Source organism: Eucyclogobius newberryi, unplaced genomic scaffold (genome assembly GCF_026437365.1).
Source record: "Eucyclogobius newberryi isolate DKJ021-1_F unplaced genomic scaffold, fEucNew1.0.hap1 SCAF_15, whole genome shotgun sequence".
NCBI lineage: Eukaryota > Metazoa > Chordata > Actinopteri > Gobiiformes > Gobiidae > Eucyclogobius > Eucyclogobius newberryi.
The window spans coordinates 13,191,909-13,211,589 of record NW_027315779.1 but is presented as its reverse complement, the minus strand read 5'-3'; the positions used below and the strand labels follow the sequence as shown (position 1 = coordinate 13,211,589).

The window sequence follows — 19,681 nt, the reverse complement described above, 5'->3', positions numbered from 1 at the left end:
TGATATATCGATTATTGTATGTATTGCGATATGTCATCATATCGTGAGCCGAGCGTCGTATATCGGATCGCGACCCAGTGATTACCAGCTCTACTGAAAAATACGGCGCTGGTCTTTTATTTTCTTAGTGCCAGTACACGAGGGCTACAAATAATTAATTCACAAAATAATCCACGTGAAATCCATGTTAAATAAACACTTTATCAATCTTTATCAGATAAATCCACTGTTTTGGAGTTTCAAACAGACAAACAAGTTTTAACCAAATACAGGTTGAAATATGTTGACCACCGGCTGCAGGAATAAATCTGAAAATTGTCTTTATTCTTTTTGATGTAATGATGTCACTGTCTTTGTTATAAAAGGCCCTTTCATGTGTTTTAGATTGTCCCGTTTAAGCGGAATATTACAGTCTCGACATGGTTGTTGGCACGGGAAGTCTGTTACCATGGCGACGACCTCTCTAGGGTCTCATCTACCACATCGGCTGCTCCCTCCTCTGGTTTAAGCTGGTTCAAACCTGACACGGCTCAATATGTGTTTTTAATCGTCCGCTTTGGCCCACATTTGAATGATTTTTGTATCGCAGCCGCGGAGTCACAACTAAAGCATCTCTATGTTGTTACGGTGACAAACGACGCCAGCAAATTAGGTCAACATGAGAACAGAAAGCAATGACACCGGACAGCATTTATCTCTCGGTATGAACGTGCTGTAGGGCTAGAACCATTTTGAAATACTCGTACACTTCGTTATCTGGACGATACAGACTGTGAAACACTTACAAACACACCTTTTTATGACTCAGACCGTGTCATTATTGAATGAAATTTAATAATGTGCAATAATACTCTTTTGATGTTTCTAGATGCAGAATATTTATGAACAGTCATCATATGTCAACCTTTTATTTGGTTAAATGTATTTCAAAAGTGTGCAATAATTATTTTAGTAGTCGAAAAATCAACCTTATTTCTCTTGGTTGCAGCCCTAATGTAATATAAAGGAAATTATTATAAAAACATACATTATTCTTTTGCTTGTATAATGTTGTTTGGATTCAAGCAAATGTCTATATTGTTTTCTTTTCAAATGTATTTATTTTTGTCCATATTTTTCTGTAACCTCTCCCTTCTCCCTCTCCCTTGTGTCTCTTTCGTTTGGTGCTTTCAGTCCTGTCCGGCCTGGCTCATTACCCACAATGCATCCCGAGAGGGCTGTGTACTCTTCCTCCAAGCGTCAAACGTAACCTCTGCTCGCCGGCGCCCCCTTCGAATCACTCCGCGACGACGAGGAACGACGAGCGCCAGAACAAAAGCGATTGCACACGTCCGTTTTGACCAGTGCAGTGACCTGTGCTTTCAGTCCGTGTCGACCTTTGACCCCAGAAATCATGGCTGGTTCTGGCGATTTTCCTGGTAAGTTTTTGAATAAACGTCTAAAATATCAGTTTAAAGTAAGTACATTTGTAAAAGTAATGATTTAAACCAGGCATCTCCACTACGGCTCGGGGGCCAAATGTGGCCTTCAAACCATTTTTTGTTGGCCCTCCGGCTTCCTGCTAAATTGGTCCAAACAATAACATTTTTACTGTAAAATTGAAAAAAATCAAGCATTTTGATGTTATACCAAACACATATTATTGTTCCAGGTCATATTAAAGGTGCGGAGGCATCAGAATAATGTCAAATGCAACATTTTGAATTATTCACTTTGACGGGTTGTTTGTGGCCCTCTGCTCCATATAAAGTTTCAAAATGCGGCCCTCCGTGAAAAACATTTGTACGTCCCTGACTTAATTGGATCCAAAGAGTTTGTTCAAACCTCTCATAGGCACTTTAACAACACTCATGAAACTAAAATACAGGTATGATAAAAATACATTTAACATTTTGCATAAAGAAAATTATACAAAAATGTATCCCAGAATAGCAATTTATTTTTCGATATATTTTTTTTTTAAATTTTACTTCCTGATTGTAAATGATGACATCACATTAGGAAATTACTCATAAACCACTGGGCCAAAACTTTACTAATGTCGCACGTTTTTTTATTTGACAAATAAAAATATATTAGAACCACTTTTTTTTTTTTTATTTAAGTTTAGAGGGTCAAAAAATAAGTTTATTTTGTGTAAATTCTGTATAAACTTCAAAGTGCATGTTGTCATTCCTGTGTCAATTAGGAAAATAAAAATGAGAAAGATAAAACCCTCTATTGGACTATAGCAGCTGTCAGTAAAACAAAGAGAAAATCATTATATTTAATCAAACATTTTGCCAGTTTTTCTCCAATTTGGCAACGGTTATAATGTCACTTATTGGTTTGTCATGTCCAGCAAATGTGACATAGGCAGAGACATAACATCGTAAACAAGGGCCAAAATCCATTTAGTTATGATTTGACAAATAATTACACACAAATAATTACACCTCGTGACGCCTTTTTCTTGAATGTTTAAAGTGTCATAAAAGGGTGCGGTCTTGCTGTCGGACCTTGATGGTTTTTGTGTGGTTGTGCGGCGCGTCCACAGCCCTCGAAGGCTCCGGGATGGGCATGAAGCTGCCCATCGGGATGACGAGACGCGCCCTGAGCTACGACGACAACCTGGAGGCGCCCATGTCCACGCCGCCGCACGACATGAGCATCAACAACCTGTGGCGGCGGCCCGTCATCCCCGAGAGGAAGTTCACTCAGCTGGCAGAGGTCTGTCTGTCTCTGTGATAAAATAAGATAATCCTTTATTGTCCACACATGGGGAAATTATGGTGTTACAACGCAGTAGATACAGGGGGAAAAGACATATAACTTATAGGCAGTTTCAAAAAAACACTCTGAATCGAAGAACTCTTATAAACAAAACAAATAACTGTTATTAACAAAACTCCTCTCATATCTTAATAGGGAATGGAGGAAAATAAATAAGATAAAAATAAATAAAAAAGTAAAGTAAAAATAGCAAGCAAAAGACTAAATAATACTAATACTAATGGTAAGTAAACAAAACAAAACACTCTTATTTACATCAGTTATATGCACATGAATATTTAAATAATTGCTTGTGAGTATGACAGTAATTGCACATGAATATGAGGGTATTGCACATGATTAAGTCAGTCAAGTATTGCACGTGTTCAGGGCTAGCAGTGTTTGTTATACAGTCTGACCGCAGCAGGAAGGAGTCTGTGTCTGTCTGTGTCTGTCTGTCTGTGTCTGTCTGTGTCTGTGTGACCCAGAATGTGTTTGTCCCGCTGTCAGATCAGGGCAGGAGACAGTATTCTAATATTGATTATAAGATCGAGCTGCGTCAGCCTTTTTCCTGTGTTTATTTCCCGTCTCTGCAAAGCCTCGACATAATTTCCCGCCAAAACAATTACATGTAGTTTTGCCCTGATTTGTGGGCGTTCTTTTTGATTATTATAATTCAAAATTTGCTTTGGCGTCAGGACAAAAAGGCCTGTGTTTACAAATGAAGTGAGCGAGTTGTAAAGTCCATGCGACTCCTTCGACTGCGCTTTCTAAAACAAAGAGAACGTGATTATATTCAAGATTTGACCAAACATTTTGCCAGTTTCTCTCCCAATTTGGCTATTTTAGTGAGGTTTATCATGTCACTTCCTGGTTTGACGCGTCCAGCAAATACGACATGGGCAGAGACGCAACAGTTACTTGGCAACTAGACCGTAAACAAGTCCATTTACATAACACAATAGTTATGATTTGACAAATAATTGCATGTATTTGAACCGTCATAAAAAGGTGTAAGTCGCACATTTTCTCCGCATTTTTGATGGAACGGCACTTTTTGATGACGTCACAGAGGGGATTCTGTTGGAGAACTCGGCACCACTTCCTGTAAGAGCTTTAATCATCAGATTTTTCCCACAAACTGCAACTCGACTGATGTAAAACTACGGTCATCATTCACCACGGGGACAAACGCTCCGAACGACGGCGTGATTAGAAAAAACACCGTCACGTGGACTCGGCCGTTGATCCGTCAGGATTTTGTCATTTAACGCAATCTAAAACCTCTGCTTTCGATGCTTTTAAAAAACGTTATCCCACTTCTCTCATCACCTCGAGCAGCGATCTGTGTTGAACCAAACGCAGACTCTTTTCTAAACTGAACGTGGTTTCTTCAAACTCGTGTCTTCAGGAGGACGGGGGTCACGCAGCCGTTCGCCCTGCAGCTGACAGCGCCCCCTCCAGGCCCTCGGCTGTAGTGAAGACCAAAGCTTCCTCTTTAATCATGAACTCCATCATCACAAGTAAGACGCGGCAAACAAACAGGCCTTTTACGTCTTGTTGTGTCGTTCTAAACCCTGTGTTTGTGTGTGTTTGTGTCGTGTCGTCGCTCAGAGCACACACATGATAGCATGTCCAAGTTCGAGCAGAGGGCGGGACTCAGCGACACCGGCTACACGCCACACAAAGGACTGACGGCGGAGGAAACCAGGCACCACCACCGCATGCCCGAGGCCCTGCAGGTCAGAGCCGAACTGTGACCGACACGTTTAAGCCCGGAACATTCTGAGCAGGAAGCAGTGCTAAACATCACAGGGAACACATTTAGATCATGTCATAAAACAAATGTTATTTGTTGAAGATTTGCTTTAAACCTGCATCTGTGGAGAGGAAACAAAATTTAAATGTGCTGTTAGTTTAGTCTTTTGGCTTTAAAAAGTTTTAAATCAGAAATTATATCTAGTATAAAGATTTTTCCTCAAAATGGCAATTGAGTTTGACATTTTATGAGAACAGTAAATGTAAAATGAACTAATTAACACATCTTTTTGTTTTTAACTTTCTTCATGTGTGCCCTTTGCAGAAGCTGCAGATTCAGAGCCTCGAGCACAGAGAAGACAAACAGAGCTCTTCAGCTCAGTCGACTCCATCCAACACTCCACACAGCTCGCCCAGACACCAGCGCAGGTACAGAGGGTCTAAAGGCGCCAAAACACCACTGCAACGTGTTAACTGAGATTTAACCAGAGTTAAAGCATTGGTAAATCAGGACCAGGACCAAACTGGAGGCAGATTATGAACAAGCAGGCCGCTTTATTTTTTAAACTAAATTAAAATTTACCTTTTTGTCTTGTAGTTTTGTGGATAAAATAGAGTTGCAGCTCTTTGACTTTAATTTGACCCCTGAACATTCAAATGTAACGGTCGCTGTATGATCCGTCATGACTAAAACACATTTGTGCTTTAGTTTCATCCATGAAAAGACACATGACCTGCCGCTCTGTCGACTGTGTGTTGACGGAGCGAGTTGTGATCACGTGCTCTTCGTTGTGATCATGCTAATCAGAACAGGCCGAAGCGTCATGGCAACAGTTAAACGTGGACATTCTTCTTGGTGTGTGTTCTTGTGCAGAGGCTGGTTCAACAGCGCCGGCTCCGAGGCCAGCGTCACCTCCGGCTCCAGCGTGGACCTTGGCGGCGGAGATGCTGCGGGTGGCGCCGTCGAGCGCTGGGGCGTCTTTGGTCCACGGCCCGTTGTCCACAAGGCCACCTCTGACGTGGGCTCCGAGTCCACCGGTGCGGGTCAACACTTACATTAACATACACGTACACTTGTTTGTTTGACGGTGTTGAGGAGATGCACAGGGTTCAGATCATAGTCACTGACATTCTCTATTAGGCTCAACGAATATTTGTCTGTGCACATTTGAAACACATCCAGGAGCACGAACATTGCAGAGACATCTGAAATCTGCATTAGGAACACAACCGTCGTCCTGAAGCGGTGTCTGACTTTCAAGCTTATTTAAGGCCGTGTTCACACTCGCTGTTCGGGAGGAAATCCGCTGCAGAGCTCGCAACGTCATTGACATGCGTCCCAGTCGTCCTGAGCCTGAGTTAGAGAATCAGACGTGGCTTCATCAGTGACCGTGGTATTTTACCTTCAGTTGCTCGCACTCTTGATCAACTTAAATGAACCTGCATTTTGGCTGATATGAGCGCTTTCTTGGTTTTTCTCACCCGATTGAGTCATTGTCGTAATAAACTGGTCATTGTTGTTCCCGACTTGACGACTAGAACACAGGAACGCAGAGAAAACGTCACTCCGAGTTTTGTCCGATGGAACTGCGCTGACCGAGGGCGCAGTACCATCACTCGCCACGAGCAGGCAGCAGTGTGTCTGCAGAAACGAGCAGTTTTAATAGAGTTTTAATAATGATAAATAGCTAATGAATTCTTGCGGAGGAGCACGTTTGACCGAATGGAAATTTGGACCGACATTTTTCCAAACCACTGTTTCCAATCGATCGGACACCGAGGTCCGAACACGCCCTCTCATGCCGAAGCGAAAACAAAGAACAACAATGAACGACGGATTCACAACTGCCATAAAAGACGCTAATCTATTTTAGGAAATGCAATACTATGACACTTCACCATAATATTTTCCCCTCTGTGTGCGCGTCGCGGTGAGGAAAGCGTGACCTGTTTGTTTGGTCCGTTGGACTCGCTCAAGGCCGGCGTGTGGCGTGTTTACTTTCTGTGTTTTTGACCTTCAGACTCTGGTTTTTAACACAAGTCTCATTTTGAAACGGGTTTGAGAGCAGTTTGAGTCGGACTCGAGGGGAAACGGGCAGCTTCAGAACACTGTTATTATCGATGTCCCAGGATGACTTTGGGTAAGAGCCGTTTGAAGGCCTTTTACGTTCCTCGTCGTTTCCTTGTTGATTTTGACCTTTGGCTCTTTCTTTTGTGCGTATTGTGTAGAAAACAACAGTTTAAAACGTTCATACAGTGGCCATTTGCTCTCGAAGCAAAAGAAAGTGAAATTCTGTCAACTGGACAATTGTTTTACCACTTCAGTTCATCTGACACTTCATCCCCTCAGAAGAACTGAAGAAGCCCGTCGCGGAAGTCTAGTTGACAGAATGAGACTTCTTTTTATTTTGCTCTGGAAACTACAGACTTTCTGGATCCAAACCCGAGCTACAACCGTCCCACGAAGCGATGCCATTTATGTATTATGTATGTATGTATCTATGTATGTATTATAATAGAAATGCAGTAGATTATAGTTGACATTTAGTAGACAACAATTAAAAACTAACCATTTCCACTGGTCACCGCCCACATTGAAACATTCATTAAATATATTACACATTATAAGAACAACTGCGATTCGATCAAACACAATACACTTGATATTCTACTTAAATATAAAATTAACAGAAACATCTCGTGTAATCGTCCAAACAAAGAGTATAAAGGGATATCTACACGTTTGTGGTCTTTTTACAGACGCTTTGACAGACAAAGACACGTTCCTGATGCGTCGTTAACGTGTCATCTGAACACTATTGCCAACACGCGGTGTTAACCACACTCTCCTCTGGACTCTCCCAGCAGGCTTCGCTCTGCAGGCGTACCGCGGCGCCCAGAAGCCCAGTCCAATGGAGGTGATGAAGTCCCAGGCCACCCGACTCGCCGACCCCACGCCGCAGCAGGTCAACCCGCCCAAGCTCGAGATCCCCGCCGTGGAGGGCCGCAAGCAGGGATCACGGCCCCACAAGCTCAAGCACCGCGACATGAACATCCTCACACCGTCCGGGTTCTGAGGTCACGGGTCCGAGCGGCGCAACCAAACGGCTGGTTCTGTTTCGTTTTTGACACAGCGCTGATTGGTTCAAATCGATCAGTAATGGATACAAACGGGACAGGGGGGCTTTACGTTCATCGATTTCTGTGGGGAAAGGGTAAAGGAAAGACGTGGCTTTACTGTGAAGGTGAGCGCACGTGAGGCTAACTGCTGTTCTGTCTGTGTCAAGAGTTAAATAAAGTTCTTCACGTGACCGCAAAGGCCATTTTAGTGCTGTAGACGTGCCACTGTTATATAAACGTCTTTCTTTTATACAACAGTAAAAGTCAGGAACAGCTCAGTTAAGACCAGCTCGTCTGTCTTTTAAAAGCTTGAAAAAACGGCGCTAGTTCTTCATAACGCAAGTAGTTCTGGCAAAAGTTGATCACATTCTGTATCTCTACGCTGTTGATATCAACACAGCAACGAGTAAGCGCTGCCGTTACGAGGGACTAGCTTCAACTAAGACTGAGATCACTTTAACTCGTTTTACCCTTACCTAATCCTAATTTGAAAGTTTTGAGCGCGAACTTTTTTAGCAAAATGTTGCCGCCACCTTAAAGCTAACGGCGGCCTTACACTGTGACTTCGTCATTTAACAATCCTGTGGCGTTTTTGCTTTGTTTTTCGTACCGAGACGGGGGCAGGCTGACTGGTAAATGTTGCTGGGTAATGGACCCTTTTGACTGACTTTGAACTTATGCGAGATATTACTAATTCTGGAAAGTGAAATATTGAACATCGGACCAGCTCGGTTGACATGAAATCTGCGACTCGGCTCATTAACGTAAGAACAGACTTAGTAAAGACCTAACGATGACGACGTAAAGACCAAACGGTGAAGAAGGGGCAGGATATCGTTCTGTTTACCTGCTTGCCTTTCTTGCTAAAATCCTAAAAAAATATTGTTTTGGGTTACTGTATTGAAGACGAGTTTCGACGCGTGTTTAAATGTAAAGATGAATACTGTTTTTTAAAATGCACTTTACATTAGACTCGTTCCATGTTACAACGGTCGAGAAATGTCTTGAGTTGTTTGATTAATAATGAAGATTTGGTCAATTCTGTTTAATTGACAAAACTAAAATGCTTGAGGAAAAAGTGGCAATGTTTTTTTTTGCCATTATAGTGAAAGCAAACTGCATATAGAATATCAATGTATTATGTTTTTCAGAGTGTATAATTCAATGGCACAGAAAGACACTATTTTAAGTTGTAATATTTTAAAAGTGTCAAGGGCATTATTGTTTGGGTCAAAAAAGTAGAGTTGGCGTCATTAAGAAAACTAAATCCTGTATTTTCTGGACCATCAGTCGCACCAGCCAAAAAATGCATAATGGTGAGGGGGGAAAAAGTCGCGTTTTTGGGGAAATTAATTTGATAAAATCCAAGAACAGATATTTAATCTTGAAATGCAGTTTAAAATAATAACAGATTAGAGAACATGGTGAATAGGTGTACGTATGCTAACGCTAACAACTTCAGCTACATGACGCACAGACAGAACTGTGGTAAGTGTCTGGTACGTTAACGTAACATATTATCAGTTATTCAGATAACTATAGCATAAAGAACATGCTAACAAGTTTACCAAAGCATCATTATTACCCCAAATCACTAAATCCATTGAATTCTTCTTCCTCTGTGTCACTTCTAAACAACTCCACAAACTCCAGAGGTAGAGGAAGTGCAGATTATTTTTCTGCGTCACTTAGAGCCTAGAGCGCCCTCTTGTGGTTGACAGTGTAAAAATAACAAATAATATCACATAAGTCGGCCAAAACTATGAAAAAAAGGTGTGACTCAGTCTGGATAATACAGTACTAGCTCATTCCGTAGAGACCAATAGTTTATTCTTACTAACCACTGTATATTATCGCTTTTATGCAAATGTAGAACCTTTTGTATTATCTCCAAGTAGCAGCTAAAATTATAAATATGAGAGTCTTGACTGAATATCAGACAGACACGTACTGAGATTTCGGAATATTTGTTTTTTTCGTTTGACGATTGAAAAATGACCGAAAATCAAGCTTGATCTATTTACGTGTATATTCTGATTGTTTTAGGTCATTTATTGCTTGTAAGTTTATGATTTAATGTTAAAGTTTTATTTCTGCCATTGACTGATATTTGGTTTTGCACTTGAAACACAGTTGAAAGTTTAAAAGGTGAACGATGATGATAATAACAAATAATTATAATAGAAAAAAATATTAAAGCAAGTCTTGATACATGTTTTGCTGTCTTGAAAGAAAATAAGTTAAAAAGAATAAAATAAAAATAAGCCGTAAAAATTGTGTTTACATGGTGTTCAAACTGTTTAAACATGAAAGTGTTTTTTTCCCCCTACATCTGTTTTTTTTGTGCTGAAGTCGTGCCCCTTTTGTCCAACTGCAATAGATCCAGAAATAGCAAAAAATACACTAAAGTAAAGACTGTTGATATTGTTACGTTTGAGTGAAATGTGTGTTGTGTGTGTGTGAATCCTGTGTGTTTCAATACGGATTTATTTTCTGCCAAATCTGAAATAAATGTCACAGAAGAACTCCAAACTGACTATTTTTTAAACGTTTATAATTTAATTTGATAACCGTTTTTAGACTTCAGGTGAGATCCATCCAATGAACAGCAAATGTAGCTCATGCACAAGTGTTTGGGATTCAAACAGAACAGTCAAGTGTCAAGGGTGCACTAAAAACCCTGGTCTCACTGAACAAATGTAAGAATAATGATCCAGAATCTTCCTGCAAAAATATTGTCACGTATGTAAAATGTACTCAAGTGTTCAAGACGGATAATTAAATATTTCGGGGGGAGAAAGGCTGCACTACACGACCGCCGACACTGGAGCTATTGGACCATTGGAGCTCCTGGTTTCAGGTTGGTTTCGCTGCGCACACAAACGGGCGTCGGCTGAGGAACTCTGCAGGAGCCCGTTCTGAGCTGGTTTGAACACCGATAGCTTTATATCCTACTAACAGTTCTTTATGGACACTTTGTGCTTGAGTCCATATCCGTGCATCAGCAGCAGGGACATGTACTTGTGATATGAAATGTAGATATCACAGACCTGTTTCTGCACAAACTCATTATGAGCTCAGTATTTGGTACTATTTTTACAGCTAATCTTTGTGACAAATTCATAAGCTCACAGCAGCTTCACTCTGTCATGTTCATACTTTTTACACTCTGACCTGTGTTTTTACCTGTGGGTCCTGATCTGTCCAGGTTTGCACTGGTTTTCCTCACAGAGCATCTTCACAGATGTTTGTTTTCTTATTGTTAGCTCCACATTAGCTCCACATTAGCGCCGCTTTTAGCACAGCTCTAATGTCCACAAAACTGTCTCCTTTCTTTCCCGTCTTTCCAAAAACTAAACGTGTCTTTCCAAGTTTTTAACCTACTTTATTTAAGTTTCACAGGTTACATAAATGTACAGTGTACATAAAATCAACATGTCAATATACAAAATATATAAAAAAAAATATATAGATTCAGAATGTCCCAGGGCAATGACGTGTTGATTGACTCTATTCAAACAAGTAATCACTGAACTCAAAAGAAGAAAGTTGAGCTGTCAATGAAAGTTTGTGAAATTGTCATTTTTGTCCGTGTTTTCCGTGTATTTGAATTGTACAGATGGAGATGATGAGCTGAAAGAGTTCTGTTCGTTTTGGAGTGAAGGATTTTTGTAGTTGATCATAAACAACGGAGCAGTAATTTAACTTAAAAGTCAGTCCTATTGTTTTTAGACAGTGCCAAAATTCTTTACTTCTAAAACAGAAACAGAAAGTGCTCCAGAGTCTCGTCCTCTTCACAATTTGGCATCGGACACATTTTAGTTTTCACAAACAGCTCATCAAAACATGAGACGACCGAAAGGCACAGGAAGTCACGAGTATGAGGGACCAGAGTCCGGTCAGAACACTTATTTAAACATTTTATTACATTTATAAATTGATTTTCAGTAAATTTATTAAACACCAGCACATCCCCATGAAGTGTCTACTATCAGTTTGTATAACATTTAGAAGTTAAGCCAATGTAATCCAGTTTATGTTTATGAGTAAAATCACCATATATAAGTTTGTAAGGGCCTTTACGCGCCCTCCCCATCCGCTTTTTCCACAGTTTGAGGTCCTCCACCCGAGGAGCCCCTCTGGCAATGGCCATGGACGTGTTCTTAATGAATGTGATGCAAGTTTTATTTCTACATAATATCACCCAAACCACCTACACTTTTATCTTTAAATAACCATTCATTTTGTCACTTCACGAGGCATGCCCCGGATGAAGTTTACACACACTTTTGTTAGATTTTTTACAATCTGTTTTTAGATAAACATTTTGATAATACTTATTCTTGGTAAGTTTTTCTGTTTTCCTATTTCTAAAGTGCTGCGCTCAGAGGACATCCCTATTTTACCCTGCGACACGCATTAAATTATTCAGTTAAGACGTCATTAACCATCATGAATCATGACAGAGACCGCTCCCGCAGCAGCCCCGGCTCCGGCCAAAGCCAAGGCCCCCAAGAAGAAGGCCGCGGCCAAGAAGAAGGACGCGGGCCCCAGCCTCACGAAGCTGATCACCGACGCCATCGCCGAGTCCAAGGAGCGCAAGGGCACTTCCGTGGCCGCGGTGAAGAAGGCGCTGGCGGCAAAGGGCGTCGATGTGGCCAAAGCCAACAAGCGCATCAACACCACTCTGAAGAAGATGGTGGCTTCAGGCACCGTGAGCCAGACCAAGGGCACGGGGGCCTCCGGCTCCTTCAAACTGGCCACGAAGGAGGCCAAGCCCAAGACCGCAGCGAAGAAGAAGAAGAGCCCCGTTAAAGCTAAGAAGCCCGCGGCGGCGAAGAAGGCAGCTTCCCCCAAGAAGAAGGTGGTGAAGAAGGCCCCAGCCAAGAAGGCCAAGTCCCCGGCCAAGAAAGCAGCGCCCAAGAAGGCCGCCAAGAGCCCCAAGAAAGTGGCAGCCAAGAAGCCCGCCAAGAGCCCCAAGAAAGCTGCACCCAAGAAGGTCGCCAAGGCAGTAAAGAAGAGCCCCGCAAAGAAGGCCCCTGCAAAGAAGGCCCCAGCAAGGAAGGCCAAGAAGTAATGTCACAGCGACCACTACGACCCTCAAAAGGCTCTTTTAAGAGCCACCACTCTCTCTAAAGAGCAGCACTTCCCTTGAATATCTGTTCCAGAATCACAATTAATTTTACAGACGCGCAGTAATAATAAAACACATTATGCCTATTCTCCCCGGGAAAACATGAAACCTACATGACATAATCATTGGGTGTAATAGAAATACACTTTTGTGTCTTCTGTGAGACTCATCCACACACATGTTCTACGTTTGTCTTTTGGTTTGCATCTGGAGTAAAAATGCCTATATATTAGGGCGGGTTGTTTTTATACTTTATAAACATCGTATGTATTACATATTACTACAATATATTATTAACTCTGTTCATTAAAAAATATTATAATACATGTATTTTTCAGGAACTAAGTGTTCAATATATTTAACTAACTATATCTAACTCAAAATTAACTTTAACAGTTTCAAATGCCTTGCAGAAACTCTATTTATTAAGTTATTGAATGAAAGAAACCAAAAAAGGGGGCGCGTTGGACAGAGGCGTGGTTAATGTTTGAATTCAGAGCGCGAGCCCAGCACAGCCAATCAGCTTCGCCCTGGCTTGTATACATACCGCTGCCTCTGACTAGGCCACAGACTCTTTCAGGTTTTCACACTGAATACAGAGCAGAAAAAATGGCCAGAACGAAGCAGACAGCGCGTAAATCCACCGGAGGAAAGGCTCCCAGGAAGCAGCTCGCCACCAAGGCGGCCCGCAAGAGCGCCCCGGCCACCGGAGGCGTCAAGAAGCCTCACCGTTACAGGCCCGGCACCGTGGCTCTGAGGGAGATCCGCCGCTACCAGAAGTCCACCGAGCTGCTCATCCGCAAGCTGCCCTTCCAGCGCCTCGTCAGGGAGATCGCCCAGGACTTCAAGACCGACCTGCGCTTCCAGAGCTCCGCCGTCATGGCTCTGCAGGAGGCCAGCGAGGCCTACCTGGTGGGTCTGTTCGAGGACACCAACCTGTGCGCCATCCACGCCAAGAGAGTGACCATCATGCCCAAGGACATCCAGCTGGCCCGACGCATCCGCGGAGAGAGGGCTTAAACTGACCCTGAGTGAACCCCAAACAACGGCTCTTTTAAGAGCCACCTACACAAACTAAGAGCCACACTTTAACCGAACATTTGACGGAATTTTCACTAACTCATAAAGCACCCTATACACAATAAAAAAACGCCCATGCGTTAAAGACTACTCTTTAAAAAAGTGATATAGGGTAAAACCAGGCTTCAATTATGTATATAATACAAACCATTTCAACAATTTAAATTGTGCTTCACCCACGTGACTTTTGAAATTAGGCATAACATGTATGTTGTTCCTATCCTGCACTGTTACAGAGCTGCGCCATCTCACAGGGGCTGATTCTTCACTAAAGTGAATAGTGCTTCAATTGACAATTGTTCTACCAACGACAGAAAAAAAAAATATATATATATATATATATATGAAATAATGTCACTTGCAGCCCAAGATTTTTTACCATTGCCAATGAACTGAATTCACAAAACCTAAATTAAGATTAAGAAAAGCCTTTATTACTCCACACAATGAGGAAATTTCAGTGTTACAATATAGTTACAGAAGTGAGAGATCAGATAACACTCTTAATAGAGGAGCCCTTACAAAACGAAAAAAGAAAACTTGAAAAAAAAAACTAATTCTTAATAAAAGTAAACAAAAATATTAATAATGTACAATGATAAAGCAACCTATATAAACTCAAAACGATTCTAAGCTGCTACAGGATACAAATAAAAGGCTGCACAAAATGTACAATTTACAAATCCCCATTATAAGTTCTCTTATCCTAAATGTACAGTTGTGAACTTGAATGTATTTCATATGTGTACTGTGCTTTGTAAACACGACAATGGTGATAATCGATAATAGTTTAACTTTGGTAAAGCGGAGAGCATGTCCGTGCTCTGATTGGAGAACCAGACTACCGCTCAGCTGACCAATCAGAAGTCAGCACTGCTGGTATATATACCGCCCGTGAGCCGCAGCGGGTGTCAGTTTTTCCTTCGTGTGAAATCATCTGAAACAACAATCATGTCTGGAAGAGGAAAAGGCGCCGGTAAAGCCAGAGCAAAGGCTAAGAGCCGCTCCTCCAGAGCCGGGCTGCAGTTCCCCGTGGGCCGTGTGCACAGGCTGCTGAGGAAGGGTAACTACGCCCAGCGCGTCGGAGCCGGAGCTCCCGTCTACCTGGCCGCGGTGCTCGAGTACCTGACCGCTGAGATCCTGGAGTTGGCCGGTAACGCCGCCAGAGACAACAAGAAGACCAGGATCATCCCCCGCCACCTGCAGCTGGCCGTCCGCAACGACGAGGAGCTGAACAAGTTGCTGGGAGGAGTGACCATTGCCCAGGGAGGCGTGCTGCCCAACATCCAGGCCGTGCTCCTGCCCAAGAAGACCGAGAAGGCCAAGTAAAGCTAGACCCCAATAACACAACGGCTCTTTTAAGAGCCATTCACTCGAGAGAATGAAACCAAACTGTTCCAAACTTTAATTTGGATGCAAACTTGCTTATAGTAAATTATTAATGTTCTGAATTCACTATTTGTGGTCCTTCCACCACCTGGCGAAAGTAAAATGGCTGTTGGGAGAAGTTTACTATTAAATCTATGACCATAAATGAACACAGACTATGTCTGTCTCCTGTTTAAACCTCTGTGTATATTCCTCAACATTTACAGAACTGCCTACCACGTTGGGGCAGTCAAATTCTCCCCAACGCAGCTTTGGGTGACTGTAATTAAAAAAAATGTCTTGAGTCATCTTGTTTTGCTTTGTCTATATCCAGAAGTTAAAAATGTCGAAATCCAGTAAAATTGCACATTACCTTCTCACTCGCTGTGTATTTGTTTACTGATGGTCAATTAACTGCAATTTAAGACCCGGACAAAGCTCCCATTTATATACAAAAATATGCTGCGAGTTAAATTTGTTTAATTTGTGAACAAAAACTGTTGTGTCATTTGCAAAATGTTTTTGTTGAGGTTAGATTTGTTTAATACACAATCATTTGCCATCAAATTATTTGATAGATTAACTGCTTTAGAAATGCATTTACTTATCATAAAACAAACACATTTTGTTAGAGCTGAATCAGAAAGGGGTTTGTCAATCAACATAATTCACAAATGGCATTAAGGTGCAACATACAAGAATGAATAATAATAGTAACATATATCAAAAAGGGCATGCTTAAATTTGCAAATTGAATTTGCAAATTAAATTGACTTGGTTTGAATAGTGCCAAAAATGAGCAATGCACTGCAATGCATTCAAACTGCAATTTACAATATTTAAAATAGCATTCCTACATTTCTGCCGCGTTGAAACTAGATTCAGAAATGTGAAATAGAAAACCACTTCTACAATCCACCAATCAGCTTTGGGGAACAGCACAGTATATTTAACTGACGGCTGAATAAATCCAGCGGGGCGGCGTGGAGCTTCCTATTCGTTCATCAGTTCTCATTAAAACAATACGATGCCTGAACCCGCCAAGTCTGCGCCCAAGAAGGGCTCCAAGAAAGCCGTGACCAAGACCGCCGGGAAAGGCGGCAAGAAGAGGAGAAAGTCCAGGAAGGAGAGCTACGCCATCTACGTGTACAAGGTGCTGAAGCAGGTCCACCCCGACACCGGCATCTCCTCCAAGGCCATGGGCATCATGAACTCCTTCGTCAACGACATCTTCGAGAGGATCGGCGGAGAGGCCTCCCGCCTGGCGCACTACAACAAGCGCTCCACCATCACCTCCAGGGAGATCCAGACCGCCGTGCGCCTCCTGCTGCCCGGAGAGCTGGCCAAGCACGCCGTGTCCGAGGGCACCAAGGCCGTGACCAAGTACACCAGCTCCAAGTAAACCCAGTGTGCTCCCAACCCTTAAACAACGGCCCTTCTCAGGGCCACCCACATCTGACAAAGATTAACTTCTAACATTTGTGCGATTAGAATATGGAGGACAAAATTACACGAATCTTAATTTACTGTAATGGCATATGATCACCAAACTACAACATTAGACACTTAATAAATTCTAATGTAATTTATATTTTTTGTCTTTCTAAATATGTACGTTTATAATGAGGCGAAAACTGATTTTGGAAAACTCTAAAGTACGTTTTGAAAAGTGGAGAGATGAGCCCTCAACAAAACGGCAGTTCATGTTATTTGAAGACAAAATCATTTTCAGTGTATTTTTAAAAGCTAAGTCATAAACAGTTCAGCATATTAATACGGTAAGGTAACTTTATTTGTACCCGAGGGTAGATTATGTTGCAGGTAAAAAAGAGTGGGCTGCTTACATACAGACAACATTAATGATAGACAGAAAACGGCTAGTGCTCCAGACAGAGACATGGATAACAAGTATACAAACAATTATTAGTATCAAAATACAGAGTAATGTGAAGCTATCTTTTGCGCGGTCAAATAACCGCGGCTCTGTAGACACTCCCAATTTATGCTGTGAACTGTGCAGAAATAGATATTGCTTTATTTTCATTTGTAAAGTAAATGGACATTGTTTTTCAGTTTGTAAAAATCGTGACCAAACAAGTTTTGTTTGTTCCGGGACATCTCCCCTTCGCACGTTCCTATTGGTGGAAGAACGACACCGCCCACAGACTGTCTCCACCAACGTCCGCAAAAGCAGAATAAAAAACCGCGGAGCTGCCGCTAACGCCAGAGTTGACTCGTCTTCCACTAAAACAGAAAAAATGAGTGGCCGCGGAAAAGGAGGAAAAGGGCTCGGTAAAGGAGGCGCCAAGCGTCACCGTAAAGTTCTCCGTGACAACATCCAGGGCATCACTAAGCCCGCTATTCGCCGTCTGGCTCGCCGCGGCGGCGTGAAGCGTATCTCCGGTTTGATCTACGAGGAGACCCGCGGAGTGCTCAAGGTTTTCCTGGAGAACGTGATCCGTGACGCCGTCACCTACACCGAGCACGCCAAGAGGAAGACCGTGACCGCCATGGACGTAGTGTACGCCCTGAAGAGACAGGGCCGCACTCTGTACGGCTTCGGAGGTTAAACGACACTTGACTGAACACAACAACAACGGCTCTTTTAAGAGCCACCCACGTGTTCAGAGGAGCAACTTTTATCTATCAATACTGGGACTAAATTATACCTGTAACATCGTAAGCCTACGAACCAAGAAGGTAAATTGCTTTACATCATTTAGTCTTCTGGGGTATTATCAAAGTAATCCAAAATTACTATAACTGGAAAATGTGCATTAAACTTAAGTCTACAGCATGGCTAGGCAGCCACATGTTTAACGCTGAATACGTGATTATGTTTAACACAAGTGGAATCTTCCCAGACTCAACACTAAACACCTCAACCTGCTCAAGTTTCTTTCATAGGAAATGTAAATATCCACACGTTTTAAGACTTCGTTCAGAAACGCTGGAAAATGTCACTTTTTTACAATCGAATAAACCTTACTCTTAAAACTCGGCCTCAGATCTGCACCACTGTAAGCACAATAAGTCTTTTCACACTTTGTGCAAAACAATACACACAGTGATTTACAACACTGAACACCCTTGTATGCATTTAGACACATAAATATATAAAGATGTCACTTCTTTGAAATTCTAAAGCACTGTCAAGTTACCACACCCATATGCCAATCGATTGAACACTGCCTTTAGGTGACCAAACACAAGATCACTTAATTGTAGACACACCAATCCGGTTTAAGCACAATAAAAATGCAGCATGTGAGTTCACCAAACTGAACCAAAATGGAAGGAAGAGTGAGGAAGAGCAGCAGGAGGAAGAGGGGGAGGGTTCTTTTTTGTACTGGATAAAATGTAATGTTCATGAAAACCGGGAATCTTTTTCGCCATGTTGGCACACTGTCAACAGCGTTAGCCTTGTGTCATGTGTGGTGTCTACAGTGATGCATACAAGTTAGTGCAGTGTTCACTGTGTGTATTGTTTTGCAAAAAGTGTGAGCAGACATTGTGTTTCCAGTTGTGCAAATCCGAGCGATGTTTTGCAAATTCACGGTGAACTTCACCCATACGACTCTGTGCACTTAGAAGAAGGATTAGCCGAAAGTGTTTAAGGTTTTCAGCAGCAGTGTGTTACTGGTGCAAACATAGTTAAGTCATATGCAACGTGTGTGTTTCATTTGGTAAGAACATATGGTTTTGATCAATTAGTGTAGAGTTTTTACAAGAGTGTTTTATTTTGCAAAGGAGCTAAGGTGTTTTGATAATTGGGTTTGTGGTTGTGCTAATTGTGTGTAGGGTTTTGCTAAATAAAACAAAACCATCAAAATTGTGTTTATTGAATCGTAAATAAAACTAAAAAAGCAAAAATATGTTTTGTTCTGCGTCAAAGGCCGTTGGGACAACTCCTCATACGCACGGTCCTATTGTTGAAAGAACGTCCCCGCCCACAATCTGTCTTCACTAACGTCCGCATCCGACTCGTCTACCGCGAAGCAGTAAAAATGAGCGATCGAGGCAGAGAACAGACGTCTTTCAGCTCATCACCTCCATCTATACGATTCGCGGACAGAAATGACAATTTCACAAACTTTTATTGACAGTTTATAAGAAGGTCACTCAACACGTCTTTGCCCTGGGACATCCTGAATGTATAATTGTATTTGTATATAGATTTGTATTTCAATATTTCTGTTTAAGCTGTTACAGCTGTTTCAAGAGTCACCATATTAACTATATATATGTATAATAGTTTCTTCTTTGCCTTTTGCAAACTCAGTCAGTGAGTCCAAAGCTCAGTTTGGTCTGGAAGTGTCCTTTTAAGTTTATGTAAGCATAAAACATCTATTAAACTCTTAGAAAATGTTGTGCTCTCCCCAAGCAGCGTTTGCCACAATGCACAAAAAATGATTCTACCGACGATGACTGCGTTTGGGATATAAGTATGTTAAACTGACCACCTAGAAT

General features: G+C 41.9%; 5 protein-coding genes across 7 annotated transcripts; all 5 read left to right on the top strand.

Annotated features, from left to right (window-relative positions):
* The first annotated feature begins 1,173 nt into the window (after window positions 1–1,173).
* Window positions 1,174–7,618, top strand: LOC140360727 (putative monooxygenase p33MONOX). 3 transcript variants are annotated; one of them, XM_072446071.1, is made up of 7 exons: window positions 1,174–1,418; window positions 2,537–2,709; window positions 4,163–4,274; window positions 4,366–4,493; window positions 4,835–4,938; window positions 5,384–5,547; window positions 7,375–7,618. In XM_072446071.1, exons 1-7 carry the CDS (start codon window positions 1,394–1,396, stop codon window positions 7,584–7,586), a joined length of 918 nt encoding a protein of 305 aa, XP_072302172.1. In that variant the 5' UTR covers window positions 1,174–1,393; the 3' UTR covers window positions 7,587–7,618. The 3 variants fall into 3 exon arrangements, with proteins under 3 accessions (XP_072302172.1, XP_072302171.1, XP_072302173.1); XM_072446070.1 differs by having other exon boundaries at window positions 5,384–5,553; XM_072446072.1 differs by having other exon boundaries at window positions 7,378–7,616.
* Window positions 7,619–12,088: 4,470 nt separating this feature from the next.
* Window positions 12,089–12,706, top strand: LOC140360337 (histone H1.4-like). The gene has a single exon (XM_072445550.1). It carries the CDS (start codon window positions 12,089–12,091, stop codon window positions 12,704–12,706), a length of 618 nt encoding a protein of 205 aa, XP_072301651.1.
* Window positions 12,707–13,360: 654 nt separating this feature from the next.
* Window positions 13,361–13,814, top strand: LOC140360732 (histone H3). The gene has a single exon (XM_072446079.1). The coding sequence runs from the start codon at window positions 13,373–13,375 to the stop codon at window positions 13,781–13,783; it is 411 nt and encodes a 136-aa protein (XP_072302180.1). The 5' UTR covers window positions 13,361–13,372; the 3' UTR covers window positions 13,784–13,814.
* Window positions 13,815–14,774: 960 nt separating this feature from the next.
* Window positions 14,775–15,214, top strand: LOC140360734 (histone H2A-like). Its single transcript, XM_072446081.1, has one exon. The coding sequence runs from the start codon at window positions 14,795–14,797 to the stop codon at window positions 15,170–15,172; it is 378 nt and encodes a 125-aa protein (XP_072302182.1). The 5' UTR covers window positions 14,775–14,794; the 3' UTR covers window positions 15,173–15,214.
* Window positions 15,215–16,235: 1,021 nt separating this feature from the next.
* Window positions 16,236–16,656, top strand: LOC140360735 (histone H2B). Its single transcript, XM_072446082.1, has one exon. The coding sequence runs from the start codon at window positions 16,239–16,241 to the stop codon at window positions 16,611–16,613; it is 375 nt and encodes a 124-aa protein (XP_072302183.1). The 5' UTR covers window positions 16,236–16,238; the 3' UTR covers window positions 16,614–16,656.
* The last annotated feature ends 3,025 nt before the right edge of the window (window positions 16,657–19,681 follow it).